At 51.4% G+C, this 21,219-nt stretch overlaps 2 protein-coding genes across 2 annotated transcripts; both read right to left on the bottom strand.

Annotated features, from left to right (window-relative positions):
* Positions 1–988: 988 nt before the first annotated feature.
* On the bottom strand, positions 989–20,778 carry LOC122390276 (A disintegrin and metalloproteinase with thrombospondin motifs 18-like). The gene is made up of 3 exons (XM_043383028.1): positions 20,606–20,778; positions 7,836–7,839; positions 989–3,005 (listed from the first exon to the last, which is right to left on the bottom strand). The coding sequence occupies exons 1-3, from the start codon at positions 20,643–20,645 to the stop codon at positions 1,289–1,291; spliced, it is 1,761 nt and encodes a 586-aa protein (XP_043238963.1). The 5' UTR covers positions 20,646–20,778; the 3' UTR covers positions 989–1,288.
* Positions 10,495–12,835, bottom strand: LOC122390266 (A disintegrin and metalloproteinase with thrombospondin motifs 18-like). The gene has a single exon (XM_043383018.1). The coding sequence runs from the start codon at positions 12,774–12,776 to the stop codon at positions 11,013–11,015; it is 1,764 nt and encodes a 587-aa protein (XP_043238953.1). The 5' UTR covers positions 12,777–12,835; the 3' UTR covers positions 10,495–11,012.
* Positions 20,779–21,219: the final 441 nt, after the last annotated feature.

Here is a 21,219-nt window from a genome sequence, read left to right as displayed (position 1 = left end):
ACAGTCCCCACTGGCTCCTGGTATAGGCAGCGCCCGTGGCCCGCAGGTCCGACACAGCAGCACCCAGCTCGTCTCCGATCACCGCAGATCGGCTATCGTTCCGAAAGGCCTCCTTCCAGACCAGCACCCGGCCGGGGGTGAATACGGAGACACTGCGGGGTGGGTTTCGCGCAGGTCCTGACATAGGTATTCCGTGAAGTGCCCAGACGGGCTCGACCCGGCGAACATTTGCCGAGCCGGCGCCGCGATGTCCATCAGCCGAACGCTCCTTTCCGCCAGTTCCGACACGATGGTAGATGATATCGGAGGGACCCGGCTAGGCGAGATGATGCTATCACGCCTGGTATCTAGTATGTTATGCAGAAAAGTGCCAGACATGACGGTTGCAGAATATTAATCGCATACTTATCAGGCGAAATTTTGGGAAACGAAGCGCCCTTTGTTAAACTATAACGTCCTAATTTGTTCGTCAAACTAGAAGAAACGAATCGCTGGAACGATACATTAAATTATAAGAGCGATAACCCAGCGAATCATTGTGTTGCGTGCTAAAAAAGAATCCAGTGTAAATGGAGAGTGTCAAAAGTTAACGAGATGCGTTGAATCATCTTAGACGAACAAAATCACTTTTTTTAAAAGATAATTTCTCTGTTTGCTTCGAGTACGGTCAATGCTAAACCGTTTATACCTATGCCTACTCTTGGATGGTTGTCGTTTGAACCAATGCTGAAAACATACAAGCTCTTCATTCTAGCCACATTTATTCATAGCACATTAGTCGTCCTGGCATTGTTGTGATGAGTGCGAAACATTCTATTTGAAAGACTCTATAGACAGTGACGTTGAATTGAAACGAATACACAAAACCAGTTGCATCTGGCACCAAGTATTGCATAAGCAGCTCCACAACACTTCGCAATTTAGTAGCATGCAACTCGATAATGACGAAATTCGTGCTCACACTACTAAGCTGAAATGTACCTACCATGTTTGAAGGAACTCCTACAAACCGATGCAAAATGCATGGGAGATCATGTACATGTATACACAAAAACAAATCATTTCTCAGCAAACCTAGCCCTATCAGATGGCACATCAGAATGTCTATCTCGATGATGGCAGTGTTGGAATGAGCATGTAAGAGCAACTACATGACACGAATCACAGAAAACAACCGTGGTACTAATCTCATGGTTAATGGAAAGGTGTGTCAGGTACCTGAGAGATGGCTGCACCCGCCCGCGGGCCAGCCTGCACGTAACAACCGCAGCAGCAGCAGCAGCGACAGCTAGTAGTAGAAGCTGTCGGCCACGCACTGGCCGTTGATACAGTGCAGACCGCGGCCGCAGGCGGAGCCCTCTGCCGCCGGCCGGTACGACACGCAGTAGCCGCTGGACGGCTCGAAGCAGTACAGCTCGGCGCACACGCGCTGGTCCTTGAAACAGGCGCTCGAGCCGCGGTCCCGCTTGCACTGCGCGTCCACGCTTAGGAGCTTCCCAGGCAGTGCAGTGCCTGACTTCAAATGTCCTGACTTTGACGGATAGTTGTGCATGCATCGAGACCGTTCATCACTGGCGAAGTGAGCGAACTGATTGAGGCTGCAGACGGACCACTGGAGACCCCTTTGGTCCCGCCGCAGGTCCGACATGATATAGCCGTCCCTCCAGGGACAGGAGCTGGCCCCTGGCCCGCCCAGGTACGCTGCCGGCGGCGAGCCATCGTGCACGGCTCCCAGCAGATGTCCGATCTCGTGCGCGGCCACGATGATGCCGGAGAAACCAGTCGAGTCCTCCACCAGAGCCACCGAGTTGATCTTGTGGAAGTACCTGCTGATGCTGCACCCGCCTCCCACGTAGGCGTACCCGGCGGTGATCTTGTTGCAGAGTCCCCACGGGCCGCTGGGCGTGCACATGTCGCGCTTGGTCAACACCATGGCCAGGTCGTAGCTCGGCAGCCGCTTCTCCGTGTACAGGTACTGGCCGATCGACTCGAGGGCAGCGATCGCACTCAGCGCCTTCCCGCCGATCATGTGCTTCTCCAAGTAGGGCGTAGCGCTCTTGGTCTTGCTGATGACAATGCCAGCCACCTTGAGAGTGATGGAAGGATACCTTACCGATTTATAACGCAGGTCCACGGCGTTCATGAAGCTCATCAAATAGCGCTTGACAGCCTTCGCTTGAAAGTTGTGCGCAGCATAAGTTTCGTAGTCAACGATCAGTAACACCTCTGGGTAAAGATCAGAGGTGTCGCGTTTTTGGCGACTAGAAGACTTAGTAATAGGATCAGAATCGCTGGCGGCCGGCTCTTTCTCCACCAGCAGCGAGTCTTCGTGGTCGATGGGAGCTGAGCCGGTGGACGACGACGGCGAGGCGGCGCGCTTGTAGATGACGTGCAGTCCTCGTGTGACCGGCGGTGTCGAGCGGCGCTGGCGCAGCCGGGCCGTGCTGTCGTGGCTCTCGGACCCGTCCAGCGGCTCCTGGTCGTCAGCCAGCAGCGCGTCGTCGTCATGGGACGACGGGTAGTGGTGGTGCACGCGCCTCGGTGCCGGCGCGATCACCAGGTCGGACACCACGCCGTTCAGCTGCAGCGTGTCGTCGTCGGCGTGGTTGACCAGCAGCGCCGCCTCGCGACTCACGTCCTGGTACGGCTCGCCCACGTACATGTCCGTGTCGCCCTCGACGCGCTCGATGTTGATGTCGCTATCGGCGCCGTCGGCGTAGAAGAGCCGGATGTGGTTGTCGATCTCGCGGTTCATCTCCAGGTCCAGGTCGACCTGGTCACCGAACGCTTGCACGTGAACGCTGCGCCGGTGCCGGCCGTTGAGGCTGCGCTTTCGTCTGGAGCTCACGTGGAAGAGGTCGTACTCTGGCACGTCCTCGTGGCGCTCGACGGCGAACACGTGGCGCAGCTCGTCCACGGAGAGGTGGAGATGCAGCGTGTGCCGCGGAGCTGTGTGTGAGGCGGCCGTGGCCAGCTCGTCCGCAGAGGACGCCTGGAGGGCTGCACTCACCCATAAGCACACTAAAACTTGCAATAGAATGCACGCCATTTTGCACGGAAAATCTGCGAGGCACTCTGGCGGCGGAGACGGCCGGCTCGTCTCGCCTGTCAGCTGGGACCCGAGCCCCGTGGTGTCGGAGGACGATTTACCGGCGTGCTCGGCCGGCCCGCTATATGTAGGAACTGCGGCTACCCGTGAGAGCGGGACTGCCCAATGGCGGCCGCTGCGCCGGCCTGACGTCACCGCTCACGGTCGCACACCAGGAGCGCAGTCGGGACCCACATCGGCCCATTCGAGAACCGACACGCTACGCCAAGTATTCCCCTAAGGCGGTGGGTGTTCAAAAGACGATTTCTCTTGGCAACACAGCTGCGTATGATCGTCTATAAAGGCCGCCCCACACTGGAATTCGCATGCGGGTTGCGAGTTTTCGGGTTTTCGGGTTTCTCCAAGATCAAATAATACAATTTAAGCTGAGTGACCTACACTACCATCTAACAAGCGAGTCTGCATGTTTTTATGTAGCTTGCGAGCGACCTTGCATCGCATTCCAAAAGTTGATTTTGAGTCAACTTTCGATTTTCCTCGCTGCGAGGTCTGCGAATTCTGCGAGGTTTGCGGGTTTTTCGTTGGAGTCGAATTTTATTTCGTTGCGCTGGCATTGCGACTATATGTAATTTTCTGAAGGTGTACCGGCTTCACTGCATTCATGAAATTACCATAAGGGAACGGTCTAATCACTCTATGAATTAGTATTATGCCCGCAAACTCAAAACCCGCAAAGTGGGGCGGCCTTAAGTCTGCTGTGCATTTTACTCGTAGGTATACCCAAACATGTGAGTAGACATTTATTATTTGAAACAATACTTTCAATAACAGTGCACTTACCATTGTCAGTTCATTCAAAAAGAGTCCTCTTCCATTAAGTTTCTTATTTTCAAGAGCAGAATCTTTGCAAAGTCATAATCGTGGAGCAATATCTTTTAACATGGGCCAACCTAGTAGTACATTGATATTCGCGAATCTGCTGCTGGTAGACCGACATTCGCCTTTTTCTGAATGTGCTGGTATAGGCACGAAATAAAAGTTATCCGACGATCACCCTAGACCAAGTTAATCTCTTTTCAGCTTAAATGCGGTCCAAATTTTGATAGAATTTGCCAAAACACTTCATTTTACCGGTCACCCGAAGGCGAGAACCAAACCGCGATTAAAGCCCTCATATTGCTTATTTTAGCTCAATGTGGGCTGAAAATGGCTAAAATGAGTCTGGGTTTCATGTGGGTCAACTTTACTTTAATGCCAGTGGTAAAATATTAGGGGAACGGCAAATGTCTATCTACCAGCAGCAGCTGCGCGGATAGCAATATGCTTCTACTAGTAGATTGGCCGACATGAATATCTGAAGCTGGATCGTCAGTGTTCGTTTGGTTAAAAAAAAAAAATGAGCAATACATGTAGGCAAACAAACATACGTAAATTAATAGAATCGAATGGCCAGGAGCAACGCAATTTAAACACAAAACAAAAGCAACCGACCTAGTTAGTGTTCCAATTTCGTACAAAAAGGGGACTGATGCCACTCTCTGACTTTTGTCTGCAATCGCTCGGAAGCGTTGGCGATAGAGAGTTGAAACTGGGCATATCTGACCTTTAAGTAAATCAAGCCAGAAATTGTGACGCTTAACTGGAACTTAGGTCAAGTCAGGCCACTAACGTAACTCGCGCACCGACAGGAATCTGCGCCAACTTAGAACCGACGGGGGAGCGGTTGAACACCCCCCCCCCCCCCTAGATCTCGAAAACGAAGCAAGATAGCGAGAAGCGGTAAACGGTATGGGGTACGCACGGAAGGTCTACAATTTTTACTAAGGTCATTTTCAGGTCAGGTCAAAGATGACGTCACAGGGGTTAACAAAGTTCAAATGGCGGCGCTAGAAATGAAGATAGTTTTTCTCGAATAACTTTCGAAGTAACCAAGCTAGGAGCAAAATAATGGCACCATCGTGATCCTCACGTCAATCCGCATCGAATTATATATGTGCTGACCTCGAAAGGTCAAGGTCAAAGGCTGACCTCAGGTCACGGGTCCTTAAGGTCATCATGTATATCATTCCATGCGCCTTGACGAACTGAACACAATGAGACCATCGCGCGGCGCGGCTGTATCTTATTCCTGTAAGGAGGTGTTAGCAAAAAACCTTTGGTGACCCTTGATGACGTCACATGACCTTACAGCTGCCCAAGAGCAAAACAGGCCTCAGGGTAGTCAAAGTTGATGATCGTATCTGAAGTTATTTATGGTATATTGGGCCGTTCTGACGCGTTTTAGTGAGAAAAAAAACAGGGAGTTGATTTTCCCCCATTGACGGGGAGGTAAAAAAATTGACCTGACCTTAGGTCATCGATATCAAAATTCCGAGAAAAAACAATGGTAGCTACTAAATGACCTCGTTACATCCTACAATTTTCAAAGGCCTCCGTCATCTACTGTAGCTGACACGGTGAAGCAGCTGCAAAAAAGTGATTTGAGGTTGGGTCATTCGAAGTGACCTGGTGACCTGACAGGTAAGAGAAAGGTAACTTTTGAAAGGTTACTTGCACACTATGTGTAACATTGGTAAAGGAAGAGTCATGCCAAATTTCACGGCGCAAAAACCTCAGGGGGGGGGGGGGGGGCGGTTAACGCCCCTCCCCCCCCCCCCCGTCGCGTCGGTGCGCGGGGTAAGACCACGGCATATATAGTCTACAACAGTCTGCGAAATATTTAGTCTGTCGTAGACTATATGTTCCGTGATAACACGTCATGCGTAAACAGCTGTATGGTTCTGAAAAGTCGCAACTTTACAACGCGCTTTGTGCTGGGGAGATCTTTCGCAGGGAGATCATTATTGATTAATGAAACTAGCTTACAGCAAGTAGTGTCCTCCCCAGTGCACACAGCTTACCTATAAGATAGGTATAGGAATTTTTGATTTATCATGAAGGTCACCTTAGATCCGCTTAGTCACGTGACCTCTCCATGATTAGCCATTAACCCTCGCCGGCACAGGTTGATGCAACCCCCCTAAGGTTTTTCGCAAATAACTCGCGTAAAAAGCGGCCGATCAAGACGAAACTTTCAGTATCCTCACATTGATCAATTTTACACCTACCCTAAAAATTTCATGACCCTGACCAAAATGACCTTTGACCTGTGACCTACTTTCTGAGACCATGTTTGGCCGGAATCGCGATTCGGCGTGTGTCGGCTCGCATTAGCCGCGCGTTTGCAAGCTTTTCGTGGTTTCAAACGTTCAAACATGTGATTTGATGCTGCTCCCATGCATTTGGGTGGATGTCAAGGTCACTTGAAGGTCAGGTCAGGTCATTGACCTTTTGTGATCTCGGTTCACTTTTTCGAGTTTTACATGTTTCTAGGCTAGTTTTTGGAGCTGATTTCGAATTTAGCAACCATTTGAACATTTACGAAGTAGTTTTGGTGCCTTCGTAACATGTTACGAAGCTGTCAGAGGCGGTTGACACGTATTACGATTACCCTCACGACCCCTACCGGTTGACCTGACCTGACCTGACCCGACCTGGTCTAAATGCTTAAAGACATCATCTCTGATCAAAACTAACACGATATCCGTGATCAGCACCCCGGAAAACCCCATAGCAGCCACACTTTACGACTTTCTAACAGGTCCCGATTTTCCCGCTTTTTGGGTCATTGGCCTGACCTGGAAGGTCACCCGATGACTTAGGACCTTAAAATTGGATATCATCGGCTTCCTCTCGTGACGGGCAACACGCTCGTTTTTTCCGCGAAGCTCTAGCTCGATCAGGGGCCAAACGCGAGGGGGGTCGTACCCCCCCCCCTTGTGCCGTCAAAGACGCAAAATGACCTGTGCCGGCGAGGGTTAAGGGAAATATAGGAAGTGCTATTTTTGCGCCTGAAATGATTTATTGTACTTTCTTAAATATAGAATCGGGATTTCAAGCGCTCCTCGCAACGTCCGATGCATGGACTGCAGATGGAATTGTTATTGCGACAGCACTCATGTCATATGAGTTGATTTAACTGGTTCGTAAATAAAGCTTTTATGCTGTACCCCGCCCAAAAAGAACGACTTTTCGCAAAAGTTGACCTTGACCGTTGCCCTCGATCGGCAATTTCTCGGATGTAACGCGTTCCTTGTGTCACGTCACGTGTTGTGGTGCCATCTTGACCCCGGTCAGTTGGTAAATAGCCTGGTATACTCTATTAGTTCTTGTAACCACAGGGGGTTCTTGACCCGTAGAGCCCAAAGTATTTGACCAAGGGTAAAACGAAGGGTGTTTTCGGAACCAGCCTGTCTGGATCTATCAGTTTACATAGTATCGTGCAGCTTCGATATCGACGCTGTAGGTAAACAAGTACGAACACGACGCTGACTTATTGGACATCAATTGTCATTCCTATATCTTATTTATTTATTTATTTATTTACGATCTTAAGCCTCCACATGGTGGGTTTTAAAGCTTGCGTCAATATACATTGAAGCATCATGTATGGTATTGGTACCTACATACAAATTATGATCACATGGTTTCTACATACCTACATATTATTGTCACCGCTCAAGAATCACAGCCTAACTATAAAACACTGTACCTCGCGACGCGTTCTACAGATTAATACACAAAGTTGATACAGAGTTAAAATGCAGTCATCACAGTGCAGAAGCTCACTTTGATCGCAGTCTCGCACGACACGTGGCGACAGTTACTGGCTCCCTGACAGCATCAGAGGCATCGTTCCAGCTCATAGCGGCCCGGAAACAAAAGTGCCGCCGGGCCCGCTCAGAGCGCACCTGGGGCAGCTCCAGGTGACCCGCCTCCGTAGCCCGGGTACAGCGGCTTGACACCTCACTGCGCCGTGTTAGCAGCTGTTTCAGTCTGACAGGAGCCAGATGCGAGTGTGTCAGCTTGTGGACGGTAATGATATCTCTCTCGCGTATGAGGGAGTCCACGCTCTGCCAGTCCAGTTGGGCTAGAAGTGGCGTAACGTGCATCCGACGTGAACATCCCGACACGATCTGCGCGGCATGGTTTAGAATTTTCTGAACCCTATGTCTTTGGGTTTTATTACACCCGCCCCAAACAGTAGCGCAGTACAAAATGTGTGGGAACACCAGGGACTCGACGACTAGTTTTTTGACCGAACTCGGCAGCCGATGGGAGAATTTTGAGAGACCTGATAAGGTGCTGTAGCACCGGCGCACCACTAAGGACACGTGGTCCACCCACTGTAGGCGCGAGTCGAGCACCACTCCCAGCACCTTCACCTTCTCACATGGCTGAACTACTGCACCGGCAAACTGGATAGAAAAATCGGCTCCGTGATTTTTTCCGAACATGATCAGTTCTGTTTTTGACGGGTTTATCCTCAGGCTGTTTTGATTGTACCATGCCTGGACCACCCCGAGCATGACCTCTAGGTCGGCTGCGTGTTCTCCGATACTGGTCTGTCCACAGGTATTAATGAATTGTGTGTCGTCCGCGTACATAATCAGTCTGCCGCACGGTACGTGAGACGGAAGGTCGTTGGTAAAAACTGTAAAAAGTATCGGTCCAAGAATACTACCCTGTACCACACCGTGGGAAACCGGGAGGGACTCCGAGCCGCCCCTGACCGTCTGTTTGCGGTCACTGAGCCAGTCGGCAAACCACCAGGGGTCAATACCATACCAGCCCAGCTTCTCCACGAGCCGGCCATGCTCAACGCTGTCAAAAGCTTTAGAGGTGTCAGCAGCTATAAGAGAGACTACCTGCCCCCTGTCAACTTGAGAAGAAATGTAACTGACAGCGTCAAGCATGGCCGACTCCGTGGAGTGGGCCGGCCGGAAACCATGCTGCTCGGGGCAGATAATGTCACAGCTCGTAAGATACCACATCAGCTGATCACATATGACACGTTCGGCTAGCTTCGACACGGTAGGTAAAATTGACACAGGCCGGTAGTTGTTCTCGTCTAAAATGTCACCCGATTTAAACAGCGGCGTCACTGTGGCCACCTTCCACTCCGCCGGCACCACACCGTTCACGATAGAGCGGTTAATTACGTGCAGCAGGTGAGGGCCGACGACCGGAAACGTCAGCTTGAGCATGCTGACCGTGATGCCGTCCGGTCCGCTTGCCCTGGAGCAGTTCATCCGCTCTAGCGCACTGGAGAGCTCCGGCAGAGTGGCCGGTCTCACCCTGAATGCGCCGCTGCAGACACGGGGCGGCCGGGGTGACAGCTGTGGCCCGGCAGCCGCCACTGTACTCAGGGACGCAGCGATACTGGGGCCAACCGACGAAAAGTGCCGATTGAGCTTCTCTGCCCATTCCCGTGTGCGGTCCGTGACCGGCGCACCACTACTGCCAGCTCCGCCCCTCTTCCCCGAGGCAACGAGAAACTTCCTAATGTCCTTCCAAGTCTGCTTGCGAGAATTTTTCATAGAAGCCTCAAAGAAAGCAGACCGCGCCCTGGCCTGGGCCCCTTTAACGTCATTCCGATACTGCCGGTACCGGCGCTCGGTCTCCCCGCACCGATCACGATCCCTCTCCGCACGCGCCGCGTCCCTCTCCCTCATCATCTCCCTGAGCTCGGGGTTGTCGTCCAGCCAGGGACAGGGAGGGTGGCGAAGCTTCACCGTGACTAGAGGCATATGCGTATCAATGATGGGACTCCAAACATCTAGGAAGCCCCGCCACTTGTCCCCAACTCCTGGGAGAGCGTACACGGAAGACCAATCAGCGGTGAGAAGGTCGTAGCACAGTGCGTCGCGATCCAGACGTCGGGAAGACCTAACGACTACTTCCGTCTGCCTATCTCGCACAACAGGGATCTTTAGGTTCGCGAGCACTAAATCATGATCACTTGAATGAAATGGTATGACACGAGCCGTGGCTTTCACGTCAGATTCTGGGATGACAATATGATCTAAAAGCGAGCCATCTTGATGAGTCTGTTGCCTGATCAGCTGGGACATGTGTAGGTCGCTAAGTAGCTGCGCGTAGCTTGCCACACCGGGTTTGGCAGGTGACAACAAATCAAAGTTCATGTCCCCCAGAAGGCACACGGGGCGGCCCAGTCCCATCACGTGCACCAGCTGTGTCCTCAGGTCCTCAATGTAGGGCAGCACTGCTCCTCTGGGAGGCCGGTACGCCACGCCCACCGTGATACCGCGACTCCGTCCGAAGCTCAGCCACAGCGTCTCCAGCTGTGAGCCGGCCTTCGGTACTCTGAGTCTCTCCGGGCGCAGGCCGTCACGGTAGAACACGCACACCCCGCCCCCTCTGCCGGATCTGCGGTCATTCCTGATCACCGAGAATCCCGGTATCAGGACGAATTCATCGGTTACACTAGGTTTGAGCCACGATTCTGAGACTCCCAGGACGTCAATGCACTCTCTGCTCACAGCGTCGATGACATCATCCATTGACGGCAGGAGAGAGCGCGGGTTGAGGTGCGCTACTCATATTATTTCGAATGCACGTGTATTTACAACTGAATGATATGAAATAATTGAAATCAACGTAACAGGTTTAAATAGTACCTCTTTTCCCATACATACAACAATACCTAAGACATGCTGATTGCCGAAGCACATAACCGATCATGAAGTGCCTTAGAGTAGGCCTATATGAAACCACAAGGAACCTAGAAAATTGCAGCATTGGATAAAGAATATCCCAGATCAAGTGGTCAGAACTCATAAGTCAGAACACCTAAAAGGCTCTTTCGAAAAGCCGTTCAACCGTGGTGACTGCGTACGCACATGCTTATCAACTGTACATAGAACTCTAACATCCGATCACAATAGGTATAAGTGGTAGGCTTGAAACAGCCACCTTAAGGCTGTAGAGCCAAGCATGTAACACACGCCATTACCATTAACTGGTAATAAAAAAATAAGACGCATCAGGTACCTGAGAGTTGGCTGCACCCGCCCGCGGGCCAGCCTGCACGTAACAACCGCAGCAGCAGCGGCAGCGACAGCTAGTAGTAGAAGCTGTCGGCCACGCACTGGCCGTTGATACAGTGCAGACCGCGGCCGCAGGCGGAGCCCTCTGCCGCCGGCCGGTACGACACGCAGTAGCCGCTGGACGGCTCGAAGCAGTACAGCTCGGCGCACACGCGGTGGTCCTTGAAGCAGGCGCTCGAGCCGCGGTCCCGCTTGCACTGCGCGTCCACGGTCATCAGCTTGCCGGGCAGCTTCTTGGCCGACGGCAGGCTGGCCGGTTTCTTGACGTGGTTGTGCATGCACTTTGAACGCTTGTCGTTGGCAAAGTGGGCGAACTGATTGAGACTGCACACGGACCACTTGAGACCTTTGTGGTCGCGCCGCATGTCGGACATGATGTAGCCGTCCTTCCAGGGACAGGAGCGGGCTCCCGGCCCGCCCAGGTACGCTGCCGGCGGCGAGCCATCGTGCACGGCTCCCAGCAGATGCCCGATCTCGTGCGCGGCCACGATGATGCCGGAGAAACCAGTCGAGTCCTCCACCAGAGCTACCGAGTTCACCTTTTTGTGGTAGCTGTTGACGCTGCAGCCGCCGCCGACATATGCGTAGCCAGCCGTCACTTTGTTGCAGGTGCCTCTGCCGTTTCTGCGCGTGCACATGTCACGCTTCGTGATGACAACGGCAGCATCGTAAGTGGGAAGACGCTTCTCCTTAAACAAGTACTTCCCGATGGAATCAAGAGCACCAACGGCTTCAAGAGCTTTGCCATTGACCATGTGCTTCTCCAGATACGGGGTGGCTTCCTTGGATTTGCTGATAACGATGCCAGCCACCTTGATGGTGATGGACGGCTGCTCGGCAGACTTGTAGCGCAGGTCAACAGCGTTCATGAAGGTCATCATGTAGCGTTTCACGGCCTTGGCATCAAAGTTGTGCGCCTCGTAGGTCTGGTAGTCGACAATCAGTAGCACCTCTGGGTAAAGCGACGGCGTGCTGCGCTTGTTGCGGCTGGGCGACTCGTCCGTCAAAGAGTCTTCACTGGCTGCCGGCTCCTTCTCCACCAGCAGCGAAGAATCTTCGTGGTCGATGGGAGCCGAGCCGGTGGATGACGACGGCGAGGCGGCGCGCTTGTAGATGACGTGCAGTCCTCGTGTGACCGGCGGTGTCGAGCGGCGCTGGCGCAGCCGGGCCGTGCTGTCGTGGCTCTCGGACCCGTCCAGCGGCTCCTGGTCGTCAGCCAGCAGCGCGTCGTCGTCATGGGAAGACGGGTAGTGGTGGTGCACGCGCCTCGGTGCCGGCGCGATCACCAGGTCGGACACCACGCCGTTCAGCTGCAGCGTGTCGTCGTCGGCGTGGCTGACCAGCAGCGCCGCCTCGCGACTTATGTCCTGGTACGGCTCGCCCACGTACATGTCCGTGTCGCCCTCGACGCGCTCGATGTTGATGTCGCTGTCGGCGCCGTCGGCGTAGAAGAGCCGGATGTGGTTGTCGATCTCGCGGTTCATCTCCAGGTCCAGGTCAATCTGGTCGCCGAACGCTTGCACGTAAACGCTGCGCCGGTGCCGGCCGTTGAGACTGCGCTTTCGTCTGGAGCTCACGTGAAAGAGGTCGTACTCTGGCACGTCCTCGTGGCGCTCGACGGCGAACACGTGGCGCAGCTCGTCCACGGAGAGGTGGAGATGCAGCGTGTGCCGCGGAGCTGTGTGTGAGGCGGCCGTGGCCAGCTCGTCCGCAGAGGACGCCTGGAGGGCCGCAAAACAACTCAGCAGCGCCAGGGTTGAGGACAGAGTGTGCGCCATTTCGGTGAAAATCTGCGACACACTCGTTCCCAGTCGGAGAAGGACCTGGGCCCTGTGGAGTCGGTGTGCGACTTGCCAATCTTGCCACAGTTCGATCCACTATATGTATGTTGGCGAGCGAGACCCGTCGTCCAATGGCGAGCTCCGAATGGTGTGACGTCATTCAACTCGCTCCGGCGCGCAGATTTACAGCGTCATCATGCAGCGCGCACGGCGCAACACGTGTGCGTCTCCCGACAGGTGGGCCGGCTACTCCTCCAAACCGGTCACGATGAGCGATGTGGCAACTTGATGGGATTTACAATCGTACCGCGAGCTGGAATTTGCGTTAACTTAAATTCCAAATATTTATCGATCGTAAGATATGCCTTTCAGGGACTTTGGAATAACACATGGTGCATCTTCCTTTATAGGGATCATCTATAGTATTTTATTTCCATGGAATCCATGCTGATTATTTCAGTCACTTTTTTTAGATTTTTCAAGTCACTTTTTACAAAAAATAATCTGGGTTACAGCAAGCCAATTTATAACGGGGATTTATTTGGCAAAATACTGTAGCGAGCTACATCTTATATCTTATATACATATGACTATATCTTAAATACACCTATGACATGTCTTCATAAAGACTTGAATATTCACAATTTAACATGCATTTCCTTACGATTCACGGAAGCGTATTCTGATTGGTCGAGGCTGACCTCTGTTGTGACGTCATAGGCCATCATCCACTCAGGTGACTATCCACATGCCAGCTCTATCATACCTATACATCATATCATCCAGACTCATTTTGGAAACTTAGATTTCATTTTTATGACCGACTTCTCGTCATTGTAAATTGGACTGATTTGGACTGATTTGACCTTTTTTTGACCTCCCTGCATGGACGCGGAAACCGTGGGGGCAATGGGGGCACGCTGCCCCCACAACTTGAAGGCTGTGGGGGCGACGCCCCCACAACTTGAAGGCGTGGGGGCGACGCGACGCCGCCCCCACAACTTAACTGAAGATTTTCGCTAAATATTTTGTTTTTGTTTAACCCGCGCCCCGTTGGGCTCTGCCAAGCAACGCGCCCTGTTGGGGGGGGGGGGCATTTTGGCCTCCCCCCCTAAGATCTCGAGAACCACGCAACCTAGCGACAAGCGGCAAACGGTGTTGGATAGCCCTATCAGGGAACTACCTTGTGACCCAATTTTATTGACCTAGGTCAAACCGATGACGTCACAGGTCAGGTCAAAGGTCCAATTTTCACCGTTTACAGGCATTTCAAGAAATGCGTTGTAAAATCGAGTAAAATGCATTTCATTAAAATCATCGATGGGGAAATGTTCTTCAAACACATATTTTGCTATTTGAGGTCACTGATACCAGGTCAGGTCACAGAGGTCAGGTCACTGGGGGGTCACAATATGAAAGTGACGTGTGATACATTTTTTATGGTCCATTTTCATGACAAATGCGATTATGTGGGTCAGGCAGCCTTTGGGGCCAGCTTAGGTCACGTTTTGGTCAAGTTCAGGTCAAGGTCAGGTCAAGGTCAGGTCAAATTAGGTCAAATTTCAAAGTTGATATTTTTGCATAAAATGGGTATCGAATCGATGCAGCTCGTCACAGGGAGTTCAATGGTGGTCTTTGTTTTGCCGGACGTGGTCTAGAATCGCTAAAAATTGAGTTCAAAAATTTGACGTCATCATTTTTGAACAGTTTTTTCGCTATAACTTGGCCAGAAAACGATATATCGATCTGAAATTTGGTATGTATATAGAAGAGCGCAGGGACTATCACATATATCCCGGTTTTTCGAAATTCGGAAAAGAATTTTGGATTTTTTTAAAAGTTTTTCTAAAAAATCAACTTTTTGAATTTTTTTGGGTCAAAAACCCAAAATTTCAAAAATCCGAGATAGCAGTTTTGTAGCGCCGCTTTTTGTCTACTAGACCATATAAAGAACTTTGAAATTGCTTGATAACTGTAGATTTGGTGAGCGTTTCAAGATTGCATGTTTTTTGCTCATTTTTGCTCGAACATGACCTCAGTTTGACCTCAATAAATCCTGACCTAAGGTGACCTAAGACTTGAAATTTGGTGTGAAGGTGTCAAATTGATGCCCGGGAAGGTACTGAAAATTTGCCGGCGCTGCGCGCCGCCGTTTTCTTGCTATTCAGGAAAAACCACAGGGGGGCCAAAATGCCCCCCCCCAACGGGGCGAGGGTTAAGGGGGTTTTGGACAGCCATGTTAAGTCAATGGGGTTTTGGCAGCCGGGCCGTGCTGTCGTGGCTCTCGGACCCGTCCAGCGGCTCCTGATTGCCAGCCAGCAGCGCGTCGTCGTCGTTGGACGACGGGTAGTGGTGGTGCACGCGCCTCGGTGCCGGTGCGATCACCAGGTCGGACACCACGCTGATGACACCGGTCGCTACTCCCTCGGAAATCTTTTGCGCGTGGCACGTGCTTTTCAATTTTCGTCTATTGGACACTTTTTACGCCATCACGAATGGCGGAAAAACGAGCCAAGGAAGAGGTGATTTTCTTCCAGGCATTTTATTGCAAACACGTTCAGGTACACGCCAGTGTGCGCCGTACACCCGTCAGAACCTCGGAACGTTTCTTTGCACGAGGTCAAAGTTGGAATTTTGCTGTGTCCCATGTTAAGTGAATGGACAGTTTTGCAGAGATATTTTCATTCGCGCACTGTACAAAATTATGTGTCACGATTTCGTCCAAACTTTCATATGTTGCTGAGAAGAGAACATAGTATATACTGTTGTGCTTCGTTAAGCTGTGCAAAATCGTTTTTCTTTTAAAGCTTGCTTAAAAATGACAATTTTTAACATGGAAAGTCAATGGGAGCGTCTTTGTTGCTTAATAACTTTTTACGATGCAGATATATAAAAGTGAAAAGTTAATATAATATACAAATTTCAATGCTCTTTCCAACGATGTATAGAACGTCACTGCACGAGGTGCCGTTTTCAGAAAAGTTGTAAAAAAGCAGCGCTCGACTGTGACTTGAACCCAACCACATTAGAGTATACGAACAGGTGACGAGGATACCTCCAGTGCGCGGATGCGACACTGATTATTGCTGAATATTAGCAGTCGGTCGCCGTGGGGGCGCCTTTGCAAAGCTTATATCTCCACAACTGCTTGACCGATTCACTCGCGGTCTTTTGTGTGGGATAGCTTCTTCCTTTCTTACACGTAGTGTGCTATTCTCGATGCGTATGGGTGACCCCTAATGTACCTACGTGCCACGTGCAATTTGCAAAACGAAGAGGTGTCAGTTCGGTAACAAGTCTAATGACTCTTTAGTTAGTTTGCCGATTGCGCTGATACTTGGCATGGAATGGATATCAGCGCAATCGGCAATCGGACAACATCTCCACCCCGACGGCGTGGAGAGAATTGAGGAAGTATGTAGTTAGGGGATGGTTGTACCCATACAAACCTCAGGTGGTTCCCCTCTCTGACAAGCATCGATTTGACCGGGTCTCCTTCTGTTATAGTGGCTCTGGCTCCTGAAGAAATCAGGCAGCTTTAAAGAAAATTCATCTGGCCAGACGAAAAGTGGTTTCATCTTGAGCAAGCCCAAACAAGCAGAACGAGCGGTACTGGTCACCAGTGAATCCCTGGACCCTGCGTCAGCGTCGAGTGCCGCGAACAGGGAGGCCAGAAAGTGTTGGACGGCCATAGTGAAGGGTCGGGTGATCGTGCACTGGTTTCCCAACAACTAGTCCTTATTTCTTTAAGAAAAATTATTGAAGCATTGTGCTATTTTTACTGTAGCTTCCTTAAAATATGATTTTTACACATTTCTGTAAGTGAAAGCGCCTTTTTTAGCAAGAGAGAAGCAGTACTGGCAGCACCTATGGAAAGTAGTAAGTACTTTGTCCTTCTCTTTTAAAAAAGTTGCATTGTGTGCCGCTTTTGTTACAAATAATGACGCTTGTTTTTGTTTATCGGCCCATGGATTTGCCCCGGGTTCGACATCTGGAAAATAGGGATAATTTTCCGGAATCAATGGGATCATTCGGGGTTTTAGGCTGACACCGTGCACAACGAACATCCAACGAGTAAAAGAGCCATTACTGAAGCAAAAACAATATAAAAATATGACTTATTGCATCCAAGGTTACTTTTACAGGAAAAGTCGAGATGGGGTTTAGTTCGGGGCAAGGGCGGATCCAGAGGCATCTGAAGGGGGGCCCAATGCTATTAGGTTTTGGTTAGGATGGCGCCTGCAGAACCTTACCTACCCCCAAATCCTACTCACTCCCCGGATTCTGGCCACTTTATATTGTTAGGTGGCCAAAAAATTAATTAGCTAAAAATATGTATACGTAGGTACCTACCTTGGCGGTAAGGGGCGGGGGAGGTCCCAACTTGACTGCGCCCTTGCGAATGTCAATCAGTAGTATCAACCTATTACCCTGGCGAAACATCAAGTAGCGCCTTTCTAAAAAGAGAGAGGTAACACGTGACTATTCTTGCTAGGCCAAGACCGATTGAAGGACCCTGGTTCGAAGGAAGACCCTTGGTTCGGAGAGGTCATGACCCCCGTCCCCCGCCGGTTTCTACGCCGACGCCTGTAGCGATATGTCAGTGATTGCGAAGAGACGGAACAGACAAGACAAGAGACGGTCCCACCGACCATCCGATCGGTATCGGGTCAAATCTGGAGTTCCCGCTGCACTGAACGTAAAATGGTTGGATGGAACCTCAAATTGAAAATTATCTAAGCGCCAGCAACGTTGATTGATGACTAGAGTCTGATCAAACGATGATTATAGAATCTGAGTAGTGAATTGATTGAAAATGGGCTCAAAAATAAATTTGAAAGGGGGAAATTCCCCCTTCCCTCCCTAGCCGTTCACGCACAATTTGAAAGGGGGAGCGGAATTTTCGAAGGGGGGAAATTCCCCTTTCCCCCTTTAAAAGTTACCCTGATTGCATCGATAGTCCCTGCAATACCAAATTATTGCTGGTGATCTCGGATAATTATCCCTCATTTTCCGGATGTCGAACGCACGCTTGATCACCCCTTGCAATGCTAAAGGACTTATCATTAAATAAAGAACAGCAAGCGACAAGAGTATTCATATATAACAGCAATATAGCCTATATAACAGCAATGGCATGCGCCAGAAACGAGGTGAAATTTTCTATTGTGACTACGAAATTCATTATGCCAGACCCACAGCTTCAATAAAAAATGCAAGCATCTCTATTTCCAAAACAGCTCAGGTTTGCAGAACCATGTCATTAAAAGTTTAATGATAGTATTGACTATTGCATTTGTTTTCAGTAATGCTGCGGAAGTGCTGTATCCATCTTCAATTATTGTGCAGTCGGCGGAACCGATTCAAAATCGAGTCGCTCATCGCTGCTACTAAAATAGCCGCGTATGGCAGGACATTCTTAAAATCTTAAAAAGGAAAATAATTGCGTAAACTTAGGCATAAAAGACTTCCTAACAATGAACATCTTTTGTAAGCACTTTAGACGACTGGTAAGTAACTAGACGTGATGAAGATCAAAGGTCAGGAATACGCTCCCTTCAGAGAATTTCATTTAGGCAAAAAGTGATGTAAGTACTTGTTCAACGGTCATTTTCAGCGTTCCCCGCTTAGGTGACTTCAAGATGAGTTATTGGCGATTAGTTACTGATTGAAGTAGAAGGGATTTAATTTACATTATAATTTGTTGCGTTTTATCAGAAAATGGTCCTAACTCAGATTTTGTAGGAAAGGGTCACATACTATCTTTAAGGTAAAAATAAATACACTTGTTACTATATTTGACTTTTTATTAAGACAATTCGAATAGAACATCAACAACATGACACTAAGAAGCATTCACACACATACCTACAAATAAGTACGCAGCACCGACGTAGGACGGAAATAGTGGGCGCTTCACAGAGATCAGAGACCTTCACTCGGCAGTGGCAGCCACCGCCTACTGGCAGCGTCCTAGCCGACGTGGTACAAGCCAGCTGCCCCGTCCATCTAAACAGTGCAAAATAACAACAGCGCCAGGTACCTGAGAGGTGGCTGCACCCGCCCGCGGGCCAGCCTGCACGTAACAAGCAGCAGCAGCAGCAGCGGCAGCTAGTAGTAGAAGCTGTCGGCCACGCACTGGCCGTTGATACAGTGCAGGCCGCGGCCGCAGGCGGAGCCCTCTGCCGCCGGCCGGTACGACACGCAGTAGCCGCTGGACGGCTCGAAGCAGTACAGCTCGGCGCACACGCGGTGGTCCTTGAAACAGGCGCTCGAGCCGCGGTCCCGTTTGCACTGCGCGTCAACGGTCATCAGCTTGCCGGGCAGCTTCTTGGCCGACGGCAGGCTGGCTGGTTTCTTGGCGTGGTTGTGCATGCACTTTGAACGCTTGTCGTTGGCGAAGTGGGCGAACTGATTAAGACTGCACACCGACCACTTGAGGCCCTTGTGGTCACGCCGCATGTCGGACATGATGTAGCCGTCCTTCCAGGGACAGGAGCGGGCTCCCGGCCCGCCCAGGTACGCTGCCGGCGGCGAGCCATCGTGCACGGCTCCCAGCAGATGTCCGATCTCATGCGCAGCCACGATGATGCCGGAGAAGCCAGTCGAGTCCTCCACAAGAGCCACCGAGTTCACCTTCTTATGGTAGCTGCTGATGCTGCAACCACCGCCGACATATGCGTAGCCAGCCGTCACTTTGTTGCAGGTGCCTCTGCCGTTTCTGCGCGTGCACATGTCACGCTTCGTGATGACAACGGCAGCATCGTAAGTGGGAAGACGCTTCTCCTTAAACAAGTACTTTCCGATGGAATCAAGAGCACCAACGGCTTCAAGAGCTTTGCCATTGACCATGTGCTTCTCCAGATACGGGGTGGCTTCCTTGGATTTGCTGATGACGATGCCGGCCACCTTGATGGTGATGGACGGTTGCTCGGCAGACTTGTAACGCAGATCAACAGCGTTCATGAAGGTCATCATGTAACGTTTCACGGCCTTGGCATCAAAGTTGTGCGCCTCGTAGGTCTGGTAGTCGACAATCAGTAGCACCTCTGGGTAAAGCGACGGCGTGCTGCGCTTGTTGCGGCTGGGCGACTCGTCCGTCACAGAGTCTTCACTGGCTGCCGGCTCCTTCTCCACCAGCAGCGAAGAATCTTCGTGGTCGATAGGAGCCGAGCCGGTGGCCGACGACGGCGTGGCGGCGCGCTTGTAGATGACGTGCAGTCCTCGTGTGACCGGCGGTGTCGAGCGGCGCTGGCGCAGCCGGGCCGTGCTGTCGTGGCTGTCCAGCGGCTCCTGGTCGTCAGCCAGCAGCGCGTCGTCGTCATGGGACGACGGGTAGTGGTGGTGCACGCGCCTCGGTGCCGGCGCGATCACCAGATCGGACACCACGCCGTTCAGCTGCAGCGTGTCGTCGTCGGCGTGGTTGACCAGCAGCGCCGCCTCGCGACTTATGTCCTGGTACGGCTCGCCCACGTACATGTCCGTGTCGCCCTCGACGCGCTCGATGTTGATGTCGCTGTCGGCGCCGTCGGCGTAGAAAAGCCGGATGTGGTTGTCGATCTCGCTGTTCATCTCCAGGTTCAGGTCGATCTGGTCGCCGAACGCTTGCACGTGAACGCTGCGCCGGTGCCGGCCGTTGGGGCTGCGCTTTCGTCTGGAGCTCACGTGGAAGAGGTCGTATTCTGGCACGTCCTCGTGGCGTTCGACGGCGAACACGTGGCGCAGCTCGTCCACGGAGAGGTGGAGATGCAGCGTGTGCCGCGGAGCTGTGTGTGAGGCGGCCGTGGCCAGCTCGTCCGCAGAGGACGCCTGGAGGGCCCCAAAACAGCTCAGCAGTGCCACAATATATAGCAGAGAGAACTCCATTTTAAGCTTTATTTTTGTGCACCTTGAGTGTGCAAAATTTAGCTAGTTGTTTTTGACTAGGGTGACGAGCCAAAGCGTCTCCCTAGTTTGCAGAGGACCGGAGCCCAGTGGAGTCGGTGTGCGACTTGCTCACTCTGCCGGCGGATGCGCTATATGTACGCTGGCGGGTGCGGATCGCCGTCCAATAACGGGCGTGGAAAGGGGTGACGTCACACAGCGCAGCGCGCTCCGTACAACCGATTTACGACATCATCAGCGGGCGCGGCACGGCACGTGTGCGTTCCCAGCCGAGTGACCGCGGGCAGGGCTGGGAACCAAATGGCTCAGAGATCGGACATTTCCAGAGGACATTTCCAGAGCATTCGCAACGTTTGCCCTTTTCGTTGCACATGGCATGACATTAATTAATTATCACTTAATTACGTTTAGATATGCATTTGATTTGTGAGAGGCAACTTACTCGGTAAGTTCTGAAATAATATCTAAGAGCAGTCACCAATATCATGAAAATGCATGAAAAGTGGTTTTCTCCTACTCGATATGTTCATTAATGAGACAATTTTCGATAGCCTGT

Source organism: Amphibalanus amphitrite, unplaced genomic scaffold (assembly GCF_019059575.1).
Source record: "Amphibalanus amphitrite isolate SeventyFive unplaced genomic scaffold, NRLGWU_Aamphi_draft 000020F_arrow, whole genome shotgun sequence".
In the NCBI taxonomy this organism is placed as follows: Eukaryota; Metazoa; Arthropoda; class Thecostraca; order Balanomorpha; family Balanidae; genus Amphibalanus; species Amphibalanus amphitrite.
The sequence above is the reverse complement of the archived record's forward strand: the minus strand, read 5'-3'. Positions and strand labels throughout refer to the sequence as shown.